The sequence below is a fragment of the Tiliqua scincoides genome, chromosome 5 (genome assembly GCF_035046505.1).
Source record: "Tiliqua scincoides isolate rTilSci1 chromosome 5, rTilSci1.hap2, whole genome shotgun sequence".
Lineage (NCBI taxonomy): Eukaryota > Metazoa > Chordata > Lepidosauria > Squamata > Scincidae > Tiliqua > Tiliqua scincoides.
This window is the reverse complement of record NC_089825.1, coordinates 33,159,120-33,178,372: the sequence shown is the minus strand read 5'-3', so window position 1 is coordinate 33,178,372 and position 19,253 is coordinate 33,159,120. Positions and strand designations below refer to the sequence as shown.

Below are 19,253 nucleotides of genomic sequence, written 5' to 3'. Positions count from 1 at the left end.
GAACGGAGCAGCGGAGCAGCGGGACAGTATGCGCTGCTCATGGAGGGGAGGCATTTCAGCAAACACCGGATCTGTTTGGGGGGCCAGAGTCTGGGAAGCCTTGATTTAAAAGGATTTGTATGTTCCTGGGTCTGCCTCTGCAGCACAATTGTTTCTTGCAGCGGTTCCCAAATTTTTCCTGGCAGTAGGGACGGCTGTAACTTATTGCAGGGTGATGGGACCATTGCAATTGTGCTGGCCCTCTGAAGGGTGCAGAAAGGGGCCACAGACCCCTCTGTGGGCCTCCCTGTGACCCAAAGTGGCTTCCCTTAGTAGGGTGTCACAACACCTGTTTGGGAACCTCACAGTGCCTCAGTCTGGGAACCTCTGGTTTAGTGTCTCATTTATTTGTGCCTGTAGGTTCATTTCTCTGCTTTCTAGCTTCTACAAGAAAAATGGGATGGCACCAAGCAATGAAGGTACCAAGACTAAGGATGTGGCCCATGTGGCCATTAGCAATCATACTGAAGGGCTTCTGAGACTTCACAAGTTTCTCCTATTCCTATACACAAGAGTCTTTTAACCCCTCCCCCCCAACCTATGGGTGCAAGAAGCTTCTTTATTAAAAACTATTTATTAGTTATGCTTTATCAAAATTAAACACACATTCCAAAAATTGAACTTCTGATACAGCCAAAGTTTGTATAGTTAGCTTGCACAAACACAAAACATTACAAAAAGAGATGACTTATAGAACACACTTCCATTTTTTTTGCTTAGTTTTGTTTTTGCTTTTTTGCATGCAACATAGCTTTCCCTTTTCTTGACATTGTTAATAACTTAAATCTGTCGCTATTCTTCTTGACAGTTTTGCAAAACTAGCCAAAATCTCTTTCTGCACCTCTTTAATTGGACATTCCTGAGAAAGACGCTCCTGGAGTTCTTTTTGTAGTTCTTTCCGAGTCCCCAGTGATTGCTGAACTCTGAGGAAATCTGAAAGCTCTTTTAGGCCAGCATCAGTGAAATACTTTGCAAAATGCTCCACATTCTGCCGGTTGGCTGGAAATAGTTCCTGGAAGACAGACAATTTTTTCTGGTAAAGTACATAATTACGCTGAATTGAACCAGTCTTCACTCTGGTCTCCATTCTCCCCCACCCTGTTCCTCTGTTGCTTCTCTTGTGTTTATGTAAATTGTAACCCACCTCAGGGCAGGTCCAGTATTGGCAAATACCTGAGGCAGGGGGAAAAAAGTTTACGAAACGGCTAAACTTGTAGTTTTGCCATCAACTTGAGGCAAAGAGCCATTGTTCTAGGACAGGGGTGCCCAAACCCCGGCCCGGGGGCTACCTATGGCCCTCAGGGACTACCAATCTGGCCCGCAGGGAGTCCCCAGTCTCCAATGAGCCTCTGGCCTGGCCCGAGGGCCACCTATGGCCCTCAGGGACTACCAGTGCTTTTTTTGTAAATAAAAAGGTGCAGGAACTCACAACTTGTTAATCTTTTATTTAATTAATTAATTTATTTATTTTAAACCAGTTTTTATTGGAGAAATAAAATATTTTTATGTGCTTCCCCCCTAAAGATGAACTTACTTCTGAGTAGACATGCATAGGATTGGGCTGTCAATCTCCACATCCCCTTCCCCCTAGCTATTTTTTCTACACATGGGGAAAAATACTGTACAGGTGCACTTGTAGCGTGTAGTATGTAGTGTGGCACTACTTCGAGGAGAGGAAGGAGTGAATGGATTCCGAAAAATGGTTTACATGAGTTCCATGTAATAAAATTACTCTAAGCAACTGTGGGAGTAAGAACCAAAAAGGAATTCTTACAGGAGAGGGGTCCTTAGGTGCACATAGAAACAGCTACGTTTGCAAACAAGCAATTAAATATGGTTTAATTCAGGTATCAGAATACTCTGTGACTTTGGGAAGGCGCTTGGCATGCAATTGTATGTTCTCTGCTGCCCTGAGCAGCTGCTGTGCATTGCTGGAGAGGAGCTGCAAACGCTGGCTGGCGGAGGGCATGCTTGTGGGGGAAGGATGAGGAGGATCTCTGGCAAGGCTGGACAGCACGTTGTACACATGTAGAATCCCTTTTCACCTGCCCTTAGCATGTGAAAACGGGTGCAGATATATATCTCTGCCAGGATTAAGAGCCCAATCCTAGGTATGTCTATCTGAAGTAAGTCTCTTTCTAATCAATGGAGCTTACTCCCAGGAAAGTGCCTAGGATTGCAGCCTAAGAGCCCAATCCTATGCATGTCTACTCAGAAGTCCACTTTAGTGAATGGGGCTTACTGTGGATAGGATGGCAGCCTCAGGGCCCAATCCTGGGCCTGTCTACTCAGAAGTCAGTCCCATTAGAGGCAGTGGGGCTTCCTCCCAGGAAAGTGTGGAGAGGACTGCAGCCTCAGATTCCCTCCTGTGCCTGTCTACTCAGAAGTCAGTTCCACTAGAGGCAGTGGGGCTTCCTCCCAGGAAAGTGTGGAGAGGACTGCAGCCTCAGAGCCCCTCCTCTGCCTGTCTACTCAGGCTGCAAGGTTATGACACTTTCCTGGGAGTAAGTCCCATTGAACACAATGGAACTTACTTCTGAGTAGACATGCTTGGGCTCTCAGACTGCAAGGCTATGCACCCTTTCCCAGGAGCAAGCCCCATTGAGCACAATGAGACATACTTCTGAGTAGACACGCCTAGGCTAGTGCTGCAGATTGGCACGGGGCTGCACCAGCCAGCTTCCTTCCCCTCCTCCTCCGCCAAGCCAGTATCTGGGCGTTCCGTGGGTGCCGCTGCCCGTCTCCTTGGCTGGCTGGCTGACCGTCCTCCTCCTTGGCATCGGCGCGTGCCCCCCCATGCCCTCCAACGGCTTCAAAGCTGCGCTGGGAAGCAGAGCGTGGAGGGAGGGGAGGCAGGCTGGGCTCAGGCGAGAGCTTGGAGATGGGGGCAGGAGGGGGTCGTTGTGCGGTCAGACAGGGGCCAGGCACCCGCCCATCCTGCACCCCCCAGCAGCCACCCAGCAAATGCCTCTATTTTGCTCCCCCCCTCCTGGAATGCCTCCAAAGGGGAGGGGCCCCTGCAAAAAGGTGCCGGAACTCCGTCCCCCCGCGTTCCATTAGAAAAAAAGCCCTGGGGACTACCAATCTGGCCCGCAGGGAGTCCCCAGTCTCCAATGAGCCTCTGGCCCTCTGGAGACTTACTGGAGCCTGTGCTGGTTCGATGCAACTGTTCTCAGCATGAGAATGACTGTTCGACCTCTCACCTGAGCTGTGGGATGAGGGCTCCCTCCACTACTAGGTGTTTCACATCTGTGATGCACCAGTGGCAGCGAAAAAAAGACTGGCCTTGCTTTGAGCAAAGCCTTTTATAGGCCTTGAGCTACTGCAAGACCTTCATTTATTCATATAAGTTCCATCTCTAATAAATTCATTTATTCAAATTTTAAATGTAAGTTAATTCATTGTTTTTCCTGGCCCCTGACTCAGTGCCAGAGAGATGATGTGGCCCTCCTGTCAAAATGTCTGGACACCCCTGTTCTAGGACGCCACTGGGATAATGACCAAACCTGCCAGTTGCTGCCTCTAAAGAGCCTCCAGAGATGAGACTGAATGCTGGTGGGAGTCACTCTAGGCCCTATTCTACACACTTCCTCTACTACTCCCTCAGGCTCTGCCATTTTCAAATAGACAGCATGAAGAGATTCAGAAGCAGCGGGAGAACGGGTGGCCTGTGGACGGCTGGGCATAGGGCACCTGCCACCTTACCTGACCTGGTCAGGGAGCCGGGCCTGAGAACAAGAACAGGCTACAGAGCATTTATAAAAAGTAATTCTGATGCAAACCAAAGTACATCTTAGGTCTAGGCAGAGGCCAAGTTGAACACAAGGGTAGGAAGTCTCCTCCATCCATTTCACAATGCTTCCTAAGGCAAACACGAAAGTCTTGAAAAGAAAATACTTACTAGTAACCGCTTGTCTAAGTTAGCTTTTCTTAAGGAAGAGGTAACTGAATTGGCATCTTTCTCGAGCATCCATGCCTTAAAAAGTTTTACAGCAAAAGAGGCGGCAATACCTACAGAAGAATAAAAACAAAGAGGGAGTAAGAGTACAAAAGGTGCATCTTCTAAGTTGTCATTTTTGTAAGAATCACTGTTTAAGCAATAAAAATCAATCCCATGGCTGACACAGATTACAGGTAAAAGTCATATAGGTGACAGGCAGCTATAAGAATATAAGAACAGCCCTGCTGGATCAGGCCATAGGCCCATCTAGTGCAGCTTCCTGTATCTCACAGCGGCCTACCAAATGCCCCAGGGAGCACACCAGATAACAAGAGACCTGCATCCTGGTGCCCTCTCTTGCCTCTGGCATTCTAATATAGCCCGTTTCTAAAATCAGGAGGTTGTACATACACATCATGGCTTGTAACCCGTAATGGATTTTTCCTCCAGCTATCATGTTATTAGGGCTGCAATGCCTACATACTATAGACCTCAGCTGCATACTGACTAAAACCACGTTGGTAGAGCAGGAAAAGAAGAAATAGGTCCCAAGGCAGACAGGCAAGGCCAGTGGCACCCATGCAGAATACACAGTCCATGTAATTGGAATAGCCATGGTCCATGAGAACAGCTATGGTCCATGGACTAAGCAGACTTGGGCATGTGCCTCAAAATGGCGACACTTTTAGCAGCTACACAACATGGAAGGGGACACTAGCTCTGTGGCACTCGATACACTTTGCAAGCAGAAGGTTCACACCAGTTTTCATTTTCAGTTGAAGAGTCACTGAAAGTCAACATAGACAATACTGACCTAGATTGATCAGTGGTCCAGTTCAGTAGGAGGCAGCCCTGCATTCATACCTGTTCAAAGTGAAATTGAAGATGCTCCTCTTCTGCTTGGTGTTACCTCCAGCCCCCCCCCTTTTTAACTGTAAATTGAATTGCTTTGTTTATCATCATCATCTGGTGCAGCATTTTTACTGCTTTTATTGCACTGCTATTTTTGCTGTTTTTATTCTCATTGCTTGTTTTGCTGCGTTTACCTATTGTGATTTTTGTTTTATTGTACTTATATTTTTTAAACTTCTGTTACTCAGCCAGGGCATCCCATTTTATGAAAAGAGAGGCAGGATATAAATCTAAATAAATATAAAAAGAATAATGCAAGAGACAAGGTCTACCTAAAAAAGCTTAAAAAACCCATCATAGTAATTCAGAGCTACACAAGCAGGAGAAAAATACAGGTCAGTCCTTGAATTGTTTTTTTTTTAAAGAATTAGTGTAAATCTTTGGGTAGTCAATGTCTCTTATTCTATGATTACTTAGTTCTGACACAAACACACAGAGTCAGTGTGTCTTCTTTCAGCAAATCAGGAACCAGGCAGTCTGGTTACCATGGTAATATCTGTTGATAAAGACTAAAATGTACCTTACCATATGATACTCTCAGGCTTTTCTAGGCAACAATGGCATGAAGCTCAACAAAACACTGCACTGAGGTAATAAGATTTAACCAGGACAGAGTCTCATTTAGATGGATACCACATATTACAACTAGGGATTCACAGTATATTATGGCAGTGGTACAAGGCACACATGTAGAATCCAATGGGATTTGTTTTCTAATCAACACACTCAGGAACAGGGTATAATACTATTGAATACAAGGATGTAATTCTATGCATACTTACTTGGGAGTAAGTCCTACTGAATTCAATGAGACTTATTAAGAGTAACCATGTACAGGACTTTGCCCAAATATGTGCAAACGACTCTCGTCTACCACCACCCTTTAAAATAATGAACATGCCCAACAGAAACTTCCTGCCAAACAGGTGCCCAAGCTTGTTATGGGCAGGTCTATTGTGCACTAGGACCTGCCCTTGAAAACAGTGAAGCCCAGATATTTAGCTCCATCGTCAAAGTCAGTGGCAACACATTGGTGTGCCAGCACCATCTGCTCATTTGGGTAGACCAGCTAGCTCAGCTCTGGCCCCAATAAGATAAAAGGGGTCCAAAGAACTCTATTAATTGGGCAACTCTGAACTCTCCATACCACACTTTAGGCAGGGAGCGAGGGAGAAATGCTCTTTTGAGTGACTGGGAAGATCAGAACGATATCTTTGCCTATTCTTTCTGCTTGGAGCACATAGTAGCAATGAGGTATGTAACCATTTTTTGGCCCCACTTGATCAAGAGTGTGTTACTTTCTCCAAGTTTTTCTTCTGTGATGAATTCCATGTTTCAAGGGAAACAGAACAAGGCAGAGACATGCTCCTTTGTACTCTCTTGCCTCTAGAAACTCAGTCACTCTACATCTTGCTGTCCTGCACTAAGGCTGCAATCCTATCCACACTTACCTGGGAATAAGCCACACTGACTACAATGGAACTTACTTCTGGGTAGAAATGCCTAGGATTGGACTCTAAGACTGCTCATAATCTCTTAAGGAGAACAACTTGCTACTACATTCATGACAAAGTGGGTGGAACCATGTTGGAGGCAGAGTTCTATAACTAGCATTCACTGTTCTCCTAACATTTATCTACTTCTTGGCCTTGAGTGTCTTAACCAAAGTGAAGTTTGCTTCTTTAAAATATCTATTTCCTTATTTTTCCTTGTTCAAGAGACTGTTCTTCCGTTTTCATGTACCCCCCCAAAGTACAAAATTAACAACTATAAAACACTTTTTAACATAACCCAGTTAACCCCACCATTAATTAGCACAACATGCACAGGTTCAAAACTAATAAGGTTAACAATAAAAGCATAATTAAAACAATCTTAATTTCCAGATCTCTGGCAGAACACACAGAGCTTAACCTGTTTCTTTAAAGCATGGGTTCCCAAACCCCAGCCCTGGAACTCTCTGTGGCCCTTGGGGACCCCCCAATCCGGCCCACGGGGAGTCCTTGGTCTCCAATGAGCCTCTGGCCCTTCAGAGACTTGCTGGAGCCCGTGCTGGCCTGGCACAACAGCTCTCAGTGTGAGGGCGACTGTTCAATCTCTCGTGTGAGCTATGGGCCAAGGGCTCCCTCCTCTGCTTCCTGTTTCAAGTCTGTGATGCAACAGCAGCAGTGAAGGAAAAGCCAGCCTTGCTTTGTGCAAGGCCTTTTATAGGCACTGAGCTATTGCAAGACCTTCATACATACGTTATATATATGACATATGTAAGTTGCATCTCTAATATATTCATTTATGTAAATTTATTCAAATTTGAAATGTAAATTCTTTTTCTCCTGGCCCCCAACACAGTGTCAGAGAGATGATGTGGCCCTCCTGCCAAAAAGTTTGGACACCCCTGCTTTAAAGGAAGATAGGGAAAAGAAGAGAATAGGATTCTCAGGTGAGAATATTCCATGGTAGAGCACATGCTCTGCATGCAGAAGTCCCAGGTTCAAATCTTGGGATTCTGGGGGAGGGGGGTACAGGTTCTTCTGCCTGAAACCTTGGAGAGCCCCTGTCAGTCAGTGCAGGTAACACTGAAGTTTATGGACTGAGTAAAAAGCAGCTTGCTGTATTTTTGTGGTTCTCGAACATGCTTTCCTTCTCCCATGAGGTAAAGTACTCTTAGAGGCCAAACGCCAGCAGGAAAACACAAGTTACCTTCTTTGACAATGTTGTCAGTGAAAAGGCTGGTTAAAATGGTTGCAGGAAGCGTCCCATTGGCTAACAGGATTCCAGTAAGCATCGCCAACTTTGTCTGTTCTGTTTCAGAAAAGGCTTTAAGGAATAAGAGGAGCTATGAGGCAAGAAAGAAAAGACACTTTTTTGAAGCATTTGAACATTATCCTACTCAATACCCACACAAAACAGCATGAACTGCCTGTGAATCAATTGAGGCAACTAGCAGTCCTATAAATATCAGTTCATAGACCTCAAAATCTAGGTTAAGGGCCTTGAAAGAGGGCTTAGTTAAAGTTCCGCGAAGTAATTTTTTTTAAGTGTCATACTATGTCTTTGAGTAACCAGAAGCAGCTTCCACACATCTAGGAGTAAGGCAGCAACAGGGGTTAGCCAGCCAGCTTGGGCACTGGCCGAGAGTCTTCTTCACAAAGGGCGTGTCCAGCTTGGCCAGCCCCATGAACCCCTCCTGTATCCATCAACTGCCACAGATTCCCTCCCTATGCATTGATGGAATGAGTGGCAGGAGTGGCTGCTGAAATCTATCACTGATAAATTGGGGAAGACAATGCAGGGCTTTGTGCCAGAGCCTCCAGTAATCTGGTGGCAGCACTGTAAGGCTGCCTTACAGACTTGAGCCCAATAACATGTATTTTAAGACGGCTCCCTATAAATAATTGGTTTTTATGCTTACATCTGTTGGAGGAAATTAAGTTTCCTCTTTGAGGGGGGAAGCAGAGTAGCTTAAGCAACAGACCCCCCCTTTTGGGTATCACCCCAGGGAACCTCCCTCACCCGGCTGACTGCTAATCAATTAAAAAAAGACAAAGAGGTAATGGCTTGTTGAAGTTGCAAAAAGAAGTTATTTACTACAGTTCCATTGAGTGTATATTTACAGCATCTGATTAGGATCAGATGTTCAGCTATTACTTAGAGATAGCAAGGCTCTAGAGCTGCCTCGCCATGCATGCCTTGTGCTTAAGATGGCCTGGGCATCAGAGCCCTGGTGTGCGCCACCTTAACAGGTCGGTGGTCAGAGGACAAGAGGAAGCACTCAGAGGAGAAGGGAAAGATAAAGGGTTAGGGCCACAGCCCACAAGGATCACAGAGAGAACAGGTAGAAAGGTCTGATTCTCTGGGCCATAGCTTGACCCCTTCTGGACAGCATCCTGCCCCCTCTGGACAGCAGATGGAGTTGCACCAATTCCAATAACATCATGTTTCACAATGCTAATTTTCCCCATGGTTATACCTATTTAAAAGACCCTGCATACCCAACATACAAAACATGCCAGAGAAACTATCAGTTTCTCTGATAGTTTTTTTTTCTTTAGGAAAGAGAAAAGAAGAGAGGAGAGGTGACCAAGTCAATTTTTGGAGGTAGATTAACTGATGATCTCTGCCATCCAAGTCACATATATCTTGACCAACAAATGCCATCCAAGGTCGCATGCACAGGCATCTATCCAATATCCACACCCCTTGGCTCTTTATTCTGGCAATTCTCTCTTGAATTCTTGTGCTTCAGTTACTGAAATCTCTTCATCCAGTCAAAGTTCAAGAGCCCATTGACTTCAATGGGAAACAATTAAGCAAGTGCTTAACACTTCTGCTGAATTCAACTAGGATGCAAAATGCTTAATGTTGGTGGGATTATGCCCATGGTCTCTACTGTTTTTTGTTTTTTTTGGCACTTTTTTTTTTTTAAAGACAACTTGGATTTCAATTTTACTATTAGGTCAAATGAATTCAGATGCACATAAGTATGTGTGAAGGTATGGCAAATATATGGCAATACATTACACAGATTTCCTGATCCCTTGCCACTTAATCAAAGGAGATCTACATGAATATAGTAGTTAGCTGAAACATAACATATAAAACATTTGCTTGCTAACATACTAGTCACCCCTGGGGAAAAGTAAGCCTAAGTGTTAAAGCCCTTTCAGTCATTTTGCTGAAACTGCATAACATTTTTCACTTTAACTTTAACATTACAGCCGTCATAAATCCTGAGGCTGAAAGGGAATTCATCAGCAAGCTTTTCAGCTGACATATGCCAATTGCCAGCAAACGTGAACAGAAAAAGAAAAATGTTTAAAAACAAAATTTGAATACACACAATTTTCAAAGTGTCAGCTTAATCTTTGTCCAAACCAACTGGAACTCAGAACAAAATGCATTAAAAATAATAGGATAATTGCAGAGGTGAAGTTTCTGTTTCTCTGGAATGAAAGGCTTGAAACAGACATTGCACATGGTGAAATTAATTATTGGACATGTTTAGCCTACAAAAAAGGCATGTTGCAAGTAAGGGGAAATGAGAAACAGTATGTGAAGAGCTGTTTGTAGGGAAGAGGTCTGGACACTCTGAAAGGAACCAAGTAACAATCAGAAATCTATGTGAAAAGGTTTCAAACAGATGTATGTATGACAGACATCTGTTCAGAAAACAACTTTCTCTATATGTAATAACAAAAAAAAGGTTCAGTAGGTATGAAGAATTATTTCCCTAGAAGACCAACCACCAATAGATGGTTTTAAATACAGAAGGTCTGCTTCTGAAGGATTTTTATTTTTTTGGAAAGGGAAAAGTCTCTACCAAAAGAGTACACCTTGTAGTGCAGGATTCATGACTTCAGGACCATGGATGATTAGAATGGTAAAAATTATCAGTACAGTACTGTATATAAAAGACAGTTCCCAAAGTTTGGTCACACATGAAGTACTGAATTTGCAAGACTTGCAGGTGTCTGTTTTCATAGAATCATAGAATTAGGAATGACCTAAAAGTTCATCTACGTAGTCCAACTCCCTGCCTGCAGCAGGAGATCCTCATAGAGTACCTCCAGCAGGTGCTTGTCAAACTTCTGCTTGAAGATTTCCAGTGAGGAAGAATCTACCTTGACAACGAGAAATTTTTTTCCTGATATCTTCTCCTGCAGTTTGTACTCGCTGGATCTATTTCTATTTTCAGTGGAAGTTGAGAACAAATTTGACCTTTTTTCCATACGACAGTCCTTCAGGTATTTGAAGAGCACTATCATAACTCCTCTCAGCCTTCTCTTCTCCAGTCTAAACGTACCAAGTTCCCTCAACCTTTCCTCACAGGGCTTGTTCTCTGATCATCCTCGTCACTCTCCTCTGAACCTGCTCTAGTTTGGCTGCACCTTTCTTAAAGTGAGATGCCCAGAACTGGACTCAGTACTCCAGGTGAGGTCTAACTAATGCAGAGTAAAGTGAAATCACAACTTCTTGTGACTTGGAAGCTACGGTTCTACTAAAGCAGGCTAAAATTGCATTCGCCTTCTTCGCAGCTGCATCACACTGCTGACTCATGCTCATCTTGTGACCCACTGCAACTCCAAGATCTCTCTCACATGTTGTGCCGCCAAGCCAGGTATCTTTCATTCTATACTTGTGTCTTTGGTTATTTTTGTCTAAGTGCAGAACCCTGCATTTGTCCCTGTTGAATTTCGTCTTATTCATTTCAGCCCAGTACTCCATTTTGTCTGGGTCTTCATGAAGGCTTCTACTGTATTCTGTTGTGTTTGCTACTTCTCCCAGCTTCGTGTCACCTGCAAATTTGATGAGGTCCCCTTGTATCCCTTCATCCAAGTCATTGATGAAGATGTTAAAGAGAACCAGGCCAAAGACAGAGCTCTGGGGCAACCAGCTTCCAGGTTGACACGAAGCCACTGATGAACACCCTTTGTGTACAGCCGTCCAACCAGTTGCAAATCCACCTAATGACTGCATCATCTAGCCTAGTGGTTCTCAAGTGTTTAGCAACGGGACCCAAGTTTTGAATGAGAATCTGTCAGAACCTGCCAGAAGTGATGTCATGAATGGAAGTGACATCATCAAGCAGGAAAAGTTTTAACAATCCTAGGCTGGAATCCTACCCACACTTAACCAGGAATGACTATCATCATTAAAAGCACACACATAGTAGCCTGTTGAAAGTACAGATCTGTAACATTTCCCAAATGTAGTCACATACCAGTCTAATACATTTAAAATAAAATATTAAAATGAATGGGGACCCACCTAGTGGGTCCTGACTCACTGTTTGAAAAACTGTGATCTAGCCCATATTCTACCAACTTGTTGATTAGGATGTCATGTGGAACCTTGTCAAATGCTTTACTGAAGTCAAGATAAATTACATCCACAGCACCCCCATTGTCCAATAAGCTAGTAACCCGATCGAAAAAGGAGATGAGATTTGTCTGGTAAGACTTATTTTTGACAAATCCATGCTGGGTTCTATTGATTACTGAGTTGTTGTCTAGATATGTGCAGATTGTGTGCTTTATAATTTCTTCTAATATTTTCTCTGGTACTGAAGTCAAACTGATAGGTCTGTAATTTCCCAGCTCATCTTGGGACCTCATTAGCTTGCTTCCAGTCTAGTGGCACCACCCCTGTTCTCCAGGATTTCTCAAAGAGAACTGACAGAGGCTCTGCAAGTACATCCACAAGTTCCTTTAGTACTGTAGAATGCAGTTCATCCAGTCCAAATGACTTGAATTCATTTAGGCCAGTTAAGTGGTTTTCACAAGGGCATGCAAGATGCAACATAAGCCTCTAAAGTCACCAAGGGTGTGACTCATCAAAAGCAAGACATTTTCAAAATTCTGTACCTGCCTTTCTTTCCTCTTTAAAGTCATGTGGGGATACAATTTAAAATGATCCCCATTTGAATTTGTCTATAAGCGCAAAGCTGCAGTCAAGAAGGTCTAGGTCTTCATGAAGGCTATGCCACTGTACTTACACCAAAATGAGTAGCACAATGTAAACATAATTATCTGACTTTCTGGAATCAGGCCACACCAGGATGCTTTTGTGTTAATGTAGGCGTTCAAAAGGTATTATTTGTTCCTTACTCAATTGACAGTCATTAGCTTATAGGAAAGTTTTCCAATTCTAATTAACCCACTTAGGAACCATAAAAAATGAACACGATGTTCAGCTTCAAGTTGTTATTACCACCATGAAGTTGCAACGTTGATTGCTTTCCGAGTTCTTCCCCTCCTATCACTATTATAGGTTTGGTTACTAACTCTGCAGGGGAGATCCTATCCTTCTATTCAGAACAGTTCTAGCCTCCCACCTACCAAGCTCCAATTTGTCTGCCATTAGACAAAACACAGTATAACTAGAAGTACTAAAAAAAAGACACATAGATCGAATTTAGAAAATCAACATGTCCAATTCTCATTCCAGTGACATGTCTGAACTCCTACTTTCTGCAGTTGTTTTAAACACTGAATAGCCACACAGAAGTGTTTAGTACTATAATTTATTTTCAAAAAAAAAAAGCTTGAGTGGAAGCTTTATTTTTATAAGCCCAAAATGGATTTCATGCATCTTCTATTGCATGCACAAAATTCATATACCTCAGGACTATGCATCAGCTTGGCCTGTTGAGGGATATTTTGAGGAGATAACTTGCCTAATTCTTATATGTCAGGGCCACTTCCCCTTTTAAAAAGCTGCCATGTCCCTCTCCTAAAACTGCTCTGTGAACTGGAGGAATGTTTTAAGAGAAGTTGGCACCTGTAGGAATGTTTTGAGAAGGAATTCTAAAATAGACTGAAGGCTTACATGCATCTCTCCCAGATTATAGTTTACTTTAAACAATTTAATAGCCTAGAGCATCACACCTGACCCATGGTTTAATTCTAGTTTCTGATGGAACACCAGTTGCATATTAAGGCCAGGAGATGCCTTGCCTCTGTTCATTTATCCATCTCCATCATTTCACCTCCCATTCCTTGCATTAAAAAAAAGAAGACAGGGAAAGAGGGAGGAGAATGACTCTGATGTTCAAGTCCATCACTCTCCTCTACACTTCCTCTTGTCCTCTAGTCCCACCTTGTTTTCTGAAACCAGGAAGAGCACAAAGGAGGAAAAAATCAGACACAACTTATGGATCCTTACAACATAAGTAGCTTGTTAGTAGGGCTGCAATGTTTAGTCGATTTATTACAACTGGGCAGCAGATTTTGTTTAAAGCTTAAACAAAAAGTACTTATGCTTTAAACTATTAAAAATAATTAGCACAAGTATTAACAATTTCATGGATGGTAGGCTCCATCTCAGAAGAGGCATTTCCCTCCTCTTTACACATGGGAGGGAACGCCACCTCTGAGATGATAGCTTTCTAGGCACCATCTAAAAAACACAGGTTAAAAAATGGAAAAAGGCATTCACTGTTGCATCTCTGTTTTGCTTGATATTGAGGCAGCAACTTCAGGGTGAAGGAGAGGTAGTTTTGTAGTCTATGAGGGGTGGCTCAGATTTCCTAGAATGAGCCCAATCATATGCAACTTTTTCATGAAAGAAAAACTTAGTGATCAACAGACACTGTAACTCTTTCATCATCCTATCTGAAACCTGTTTTATGCTTTTGGTAACATTGGTACCAAAGGTCATGTCCTACACAGGCTAGCATGAAAAAAAAAATTGTACAATGATTTGTTTGTAAAAGCTTCAAAACTCCAAGCCCAAAGCATTAACTGAAAGAGCAGAATTCATCAAAACTGTGCTCAACAACATTAACAATTGGTAGCCCCCAGATGAGGTCACCTGGTAGGGTGGAGGTGGAAAGGGAACAGCATAGTTTGTGCAAGCACAAAGTGCTTTCTGTACCTAAAGCAGAATGAGTCAGTATTACTCATAACAAAAGATTACTGTAATTAACAGTAAAGTCAAGCTTATGGAGTGGGGAGAATTGCAAATTTAGGTTTACAAAGTAATACAGAGCACTAAGCACTTAGTAGTAGTTTAAAATATATCTTGCTAAGTATATGACTATCCTGCTATATCAGTATGCAAAAAGCAGAGCATATACCATGTAACCTAACAAATGCATGTGAACAAACTTATTTTATTCATTATAAGATCTCCTGATCTGTGACAAGACCCAAAATATAACAGTTTGCAATATTACCTTTTTAATTTCATCTTCAAATGCTTTTTCCAAATATTTATATCGCCTGATGAGTTTATTGAAGACCTAAGTATAAAAGACAAGTAGCCAACATAAACTATTAACAGAAGTAGTAAAATCTGGCTATTGCTACAGGTACTTCTAAACAGTGTTTATAATTGATGATAAAACTTAAATATGTTTAGGATAGTTCAACTTCCTGTATTCCATAAAACAGCAAAAATAGTTTCAACACATACAGTATATTATATTGGCAACCTTCAGTCTCGAAAGACTATGGTATCGTGCTCTGAAAGGTGGTTCTGGCACAGCGTCTAGTGTGGCTGAAAAGGCCGATTCAGGAGTGACAATCCCTTCCACACCGGGAGCAAGTGCAGTCTGTCCCTGGTCTGTCTCCCTGGCTATGGGCCTTCCTTCTTTGCCTCTTAGCCTCAGACTGTTGGCCAAGTGTCTCTTCAAACTGGGAAAGGCCATGCTGCACAGCCTGCCTCCAAGCGGGCCGCTCAGAGGCCAGGGTTTCCCACTTGTTGAGGTCCACTCCTAAGGCCTTCAGATCCCTCTTGCAGATGTCCTTGTGTCGCAAGGACTCTCTCAAACACATACAGTACATAGATGCTATCATGCAACTGGCTAAACTGCTGACAAATTCAAAATCTCCAAATTCCTAGGAACTTAATTTTACCCAACCAAGAGCACCATCCTGGATATCAGTCTGCTTCCTTATACTAGGTTTCCCCCCATTATTTAATCATTAAATCTGAAGCCAGTAACACACAACCAATTTTTTTTAACTAAATACTTTTATGAAAGTCCAGTCCAGTGGCTGCAAGCAATTTGCCACTCCACTTACGAGTGGTGGTGCTCATTTTTACAAAATGCACTAACAGCACACACAGAGCAGAAGTAAATTGCTATCCCTGCTGCCATTTTATATCGGGAGTTGGCAGAAAGCATTTTAAAAAATGGCTCAAGTATTCTAGTACTAAAAAGACAGAATGAAAGCTACTGCCTTCTATTCAATCCCAACCACTCCCTGACCTGAGCATAATGTCGAAGGGCATCGTGATCTTCATCTGCGGAAAATACACAGTGATTTGTCATCTTGGTCTTATCATTGTCATCTATTCTCGTCCCTCCTGGGGCTGAAAAGATATAAGCAAAATAATCTGCAAGTAACAAAAGCCTCATATCTTCCACGTTAGAAACAAGAGGGCCCACTTCCACGTGTCCAAGACACACAGACACAGAGCATATATTATCCATGAGTCAGGGAAGTATTGTCAAGTATAGAAAGATTCTCCATAAAACTCTCTCAAGCACATGCCTACAGCATGGTGTCAGCCGTACCAAGTCTGGTGTGACATTTTCTTTTACTGTCTTCTCCTCTCCCACTCATTGACAATGACACCAGGACATCAAAGTCCACAGACTGCACTCCTTTTACTAAACAACAGAAAAAAATGCAGACGTGGAAATAGTATATCAGAAAAATTTCAGGAGAGAAGTGCATTAAACATAGGTTATTATAATTTCCAGACTGCATTGCATATATTGAGCTACATTCAGCCTTTCCACCAATTTGTTGTTGGGGACTATTACAGGCTTTTCCTGGTCTGAAATGCCACCAAGCATTGACAGACTTCCTATAGATCACTGGTGTCACACCATGTTGTTGGGGGAGGGGTCGCACCATGTTGCCATTGTGTTTTAGATGAAAGAATACAGTGTTGACATATATACAGTGTTGAGATATAGTCTTAATATCTAATTTCCGCTTTTACCCCCTAGTGGGGTTATTTCTGTTATAGAATCCATGAACACTATTAACACAGTTTGTCAGAAAGATATGAGAAATATGAAAAGAAGCTGAAGACAACAATTAAGAAAACTAAGGTGGGAGTGAAAATAGTTGAACATTACTTGCCTGACAGATAAAATCAAGGGGGGGGGGGGTATGTGCATCTTGTTACCAGGATTAACTCTGAAAGTGTTAAGTTTTCAGCACAACATACATACCCAGCATGCTGCCAGCTATCAAAATGTCAAAGAGAGTATCGGCATAGCGACGATAATCTAGCCTTGAGCCGGTTGTATCCAGAAACTTGGCTACAGCTTCCAAGTCATCACCAGCTTCGTTGAGGCCTTGGACAATGGTATCCCTGAAGACCATGGGTTCAAATTTCTCCTTTTCATCTTGAATGGAGAATTAGGAACAGTTACCCTAAGAAGAATTTCTTGCCACTTTCAAATGTCTGTTCTACAGATATAAAATGACCTTTGCCACAATGGTTCTCTCCTTATTCTGGAAATACATATTACAGAGAAATCCTATGCAGGTTTAGAACTCAGTCCTGAGCTCATTCCACCAGCAGTGAGTGTCGCAAACGTGCCATAAAGCATGTTCGTGGCCCTCAGAAGTGGTCCAGCACTGGTGCTAGCTCAGCGCTGGCCGGCACTGGGCCAGAGCCAATACAGCACTGGTGTTCTGCAGCTTGGTGGTTGTGCAGACTGTGGGTGGCAGAGAGGTGAGTGGATGCATTGGGAGAGGTGGGGAGGAGGCGTTCTGGGTCGAGGGGAGGAGTAGGGAGGGCGGGGAGAGGACAGGGAGAAGGCATGCTGGGGGAGGGAGTGGAGCAGGAGGTAGGCAGGAGTTCCACCAGATCCTGAACCTCTGTGTAGGCAAGGGGGGTGGGGAGGAGGTGGGAGGGGGTGTTTCTGGGCAGGGGGAGCGCAGGTAGGTGTGGGTGGGCAGGGAGGAGGCGGGAGGGGGCGTTTCTGGGTGGGGGAGGGTGGGCCCAGGGGCAGGTGTGCGGAGAGCTGGGGGCGGGGCTGGGACCTGGCAGTTATGCTGGATTCCAACCCCCATCCCCGGGGCGAGCAGAGCGGCTTTAAGCTGCTCCGCTCTCCTCGAACTTGTGCCACCTCCGGAGGTGGCGCGGGTCCGAGGAGACCCATAGGGGTGCGCAGCCCTTACCCACGGCTAAGGGGAAGGGCTTCCCCTTGCCCGTGGCTGAGCCGCTGCTCGCTGCAATCCCGCGTTGGATGCAGCGCAAGCCTCCTGGCTTGCCTGCTCCAGCATGGGTTAGGATTGCGCCCTAATAAAAAAGTCTCACTTGACCAGCCACTCAAGCCTCTGTTTTTATCCATTTTACTATGGTGGGGGGCACATTCTGGAGTGTTTGTTGAGCTCCACATTCACCAGATTGGGACTATTCTGGTGGTCTTGTGTTCCCTTTTACCTGGCCTTCCATAAAAGCTGAGGCAGTTTCCCTACTTGCAAGTAAACATGCACTTGTGGCTCAGTTTCAGTTTCCATAGGTCTCAATACATTTTTCTTGTCAGCTTCATGACCCACCAACAATCAGGCTGTGACCCACTAGTGCATCCTGACCCACAGTTCAGAAAACACTGGCGTATACTATTTGTTATTCCCCTTCCCAGTTATTGTATTCCTATCTCCACAATAAAAGCTATGTATCGTTGCACCTTTAACCACCCTCCATCCTCATTTCATGCCGTTCCATTGAGCTGCCATTATCTTCATCATCCCACACAGCAAAGCATTTGATCTGTGCATGCACTATAGATTTCCCCCATATGCATGCACATTACATCAATTTTAAAAGCAAGATCACACGAATGCCATTTTAGGAAATGATTCATTTGCAAAATGATTACGATAATGTTACTATCATAACATAAGTAGCAATATCATTTACGTTTTCAAGTGAGTTTGGTAGAATCAATAGATATGAACATCTTAAACCTTTTCATCCACCTGTCTTTTTAGGCAAATGCTGTTTTGACAAGGGGGTGGTAATGTGTAAAGTTTTATATTAATCACAGTAACTTTTGTAAAGAAAAATTCAATGTAACCAGCTTACCCCTCTTCCTAGTTTTGAACCGTTGGCCTGTTAGCACCGGTTTCTGATGCTTATTCATAAAATTTCTGGGGGGAAAAGTTTAAAGTGTCAGAACATACAGTACTTTGAATCAAGAGGACATCAAAAAAAATCAAAAGACTTTACCACAACATGAACTATAATATCCTCTATTAGCGTGTTTATTTGTTATGACTCTGTGTCTCGGTTCAGGAAGACCAGTCACAAGAACCACAATCATTGCCTCATGCATGTCAATGACTTATTAGCTATCACATTTTCTGGATGCCTATGTCACTTTAGAAAATCCATTACCTGCCCATTACCCAAATCTAGGTCATCTCCTCCTAAACTGTCCTGAACCCTTCATCTATTGTCGCCTTGCTGAAACCTTTGCATCCTTAGCACAAGAATATCTGAGTATCCTTTTTTACCTATGGTTTTGCCATCTATTTGCTGCTTCAGACCATTCTGTTTCCAGAAGTTTAAGACTGTCTTTCAGTTCCCAGCCTTGCTAATATGTATCTGCCTCCCTTGGCAGTTGGATCATAGGGCTTCTCTCCTCCCCAAAAATCCAAATTGAGGGTATTGTCTAAAAAGAATACAGCTGCTTGCTACAGAGATGCCCAACATATGCCCATGTGCAATCTAAGAACCTACATGTGGTTGATACTACTTCAAAAGCTACATATATAGCCACATGTCAAAATGAGTTTTCCAGAAGTAGGTAACCTCAAGGAAGCCACCTGTCTCAGCCTAGAGAAGCGGTTCATAAACTTTTTCCACTAGCAGTTCCCTTGACCTTCTG

General features: G+C 43.3%; 1 protein-coding gene across 2 annotated transcripts in view; it reads right to left on the bottom strand.

Annotated features, from left to right (window-relative positions):
• BZW2 (basic leucine zipper and W2 domains 2) overlaps positions 1–19,253 on the bottom strand; it is a 57,399-nt gene that overhangs the window by 17,459 nt on the left and 20,687 nt on the right. For both annotated transcript variants that reach the window (XM_066627736.1, XM_066627735.1), the window contains exons 2-8: positions 18,449–18,513; positions 16,581–16,757; positions 15,603–15,706; positions 14,565–14,630; positions 7,589–7,724; positions 3,941–4,050; positions 881–1,051 (exon numbers count right to left, since the gene is read on the bottom strand). In XM_066627736.1, the coding sequence (XP_066483833.1) occupies positions 881–1,051; positions 3,941–4,050; positions 7,589–7,724; positions 14,565–14,630; positions 15,603–15,706; positions 16,581–16,757; positions 18,449–18,506 (822 nt within the window). In that variant the 5' untranslated portion in view covers positions 18,507–18,513. The remainder of the gene's footprint in view (positions 1–880; positions 1,052–3,940; positions 4,051–7,588; positions 7,725–14,564; positions 14,631–15,602; positions 15,707–16,580; positions 16,758–18,448; positions 18,514–19,253) is intronic.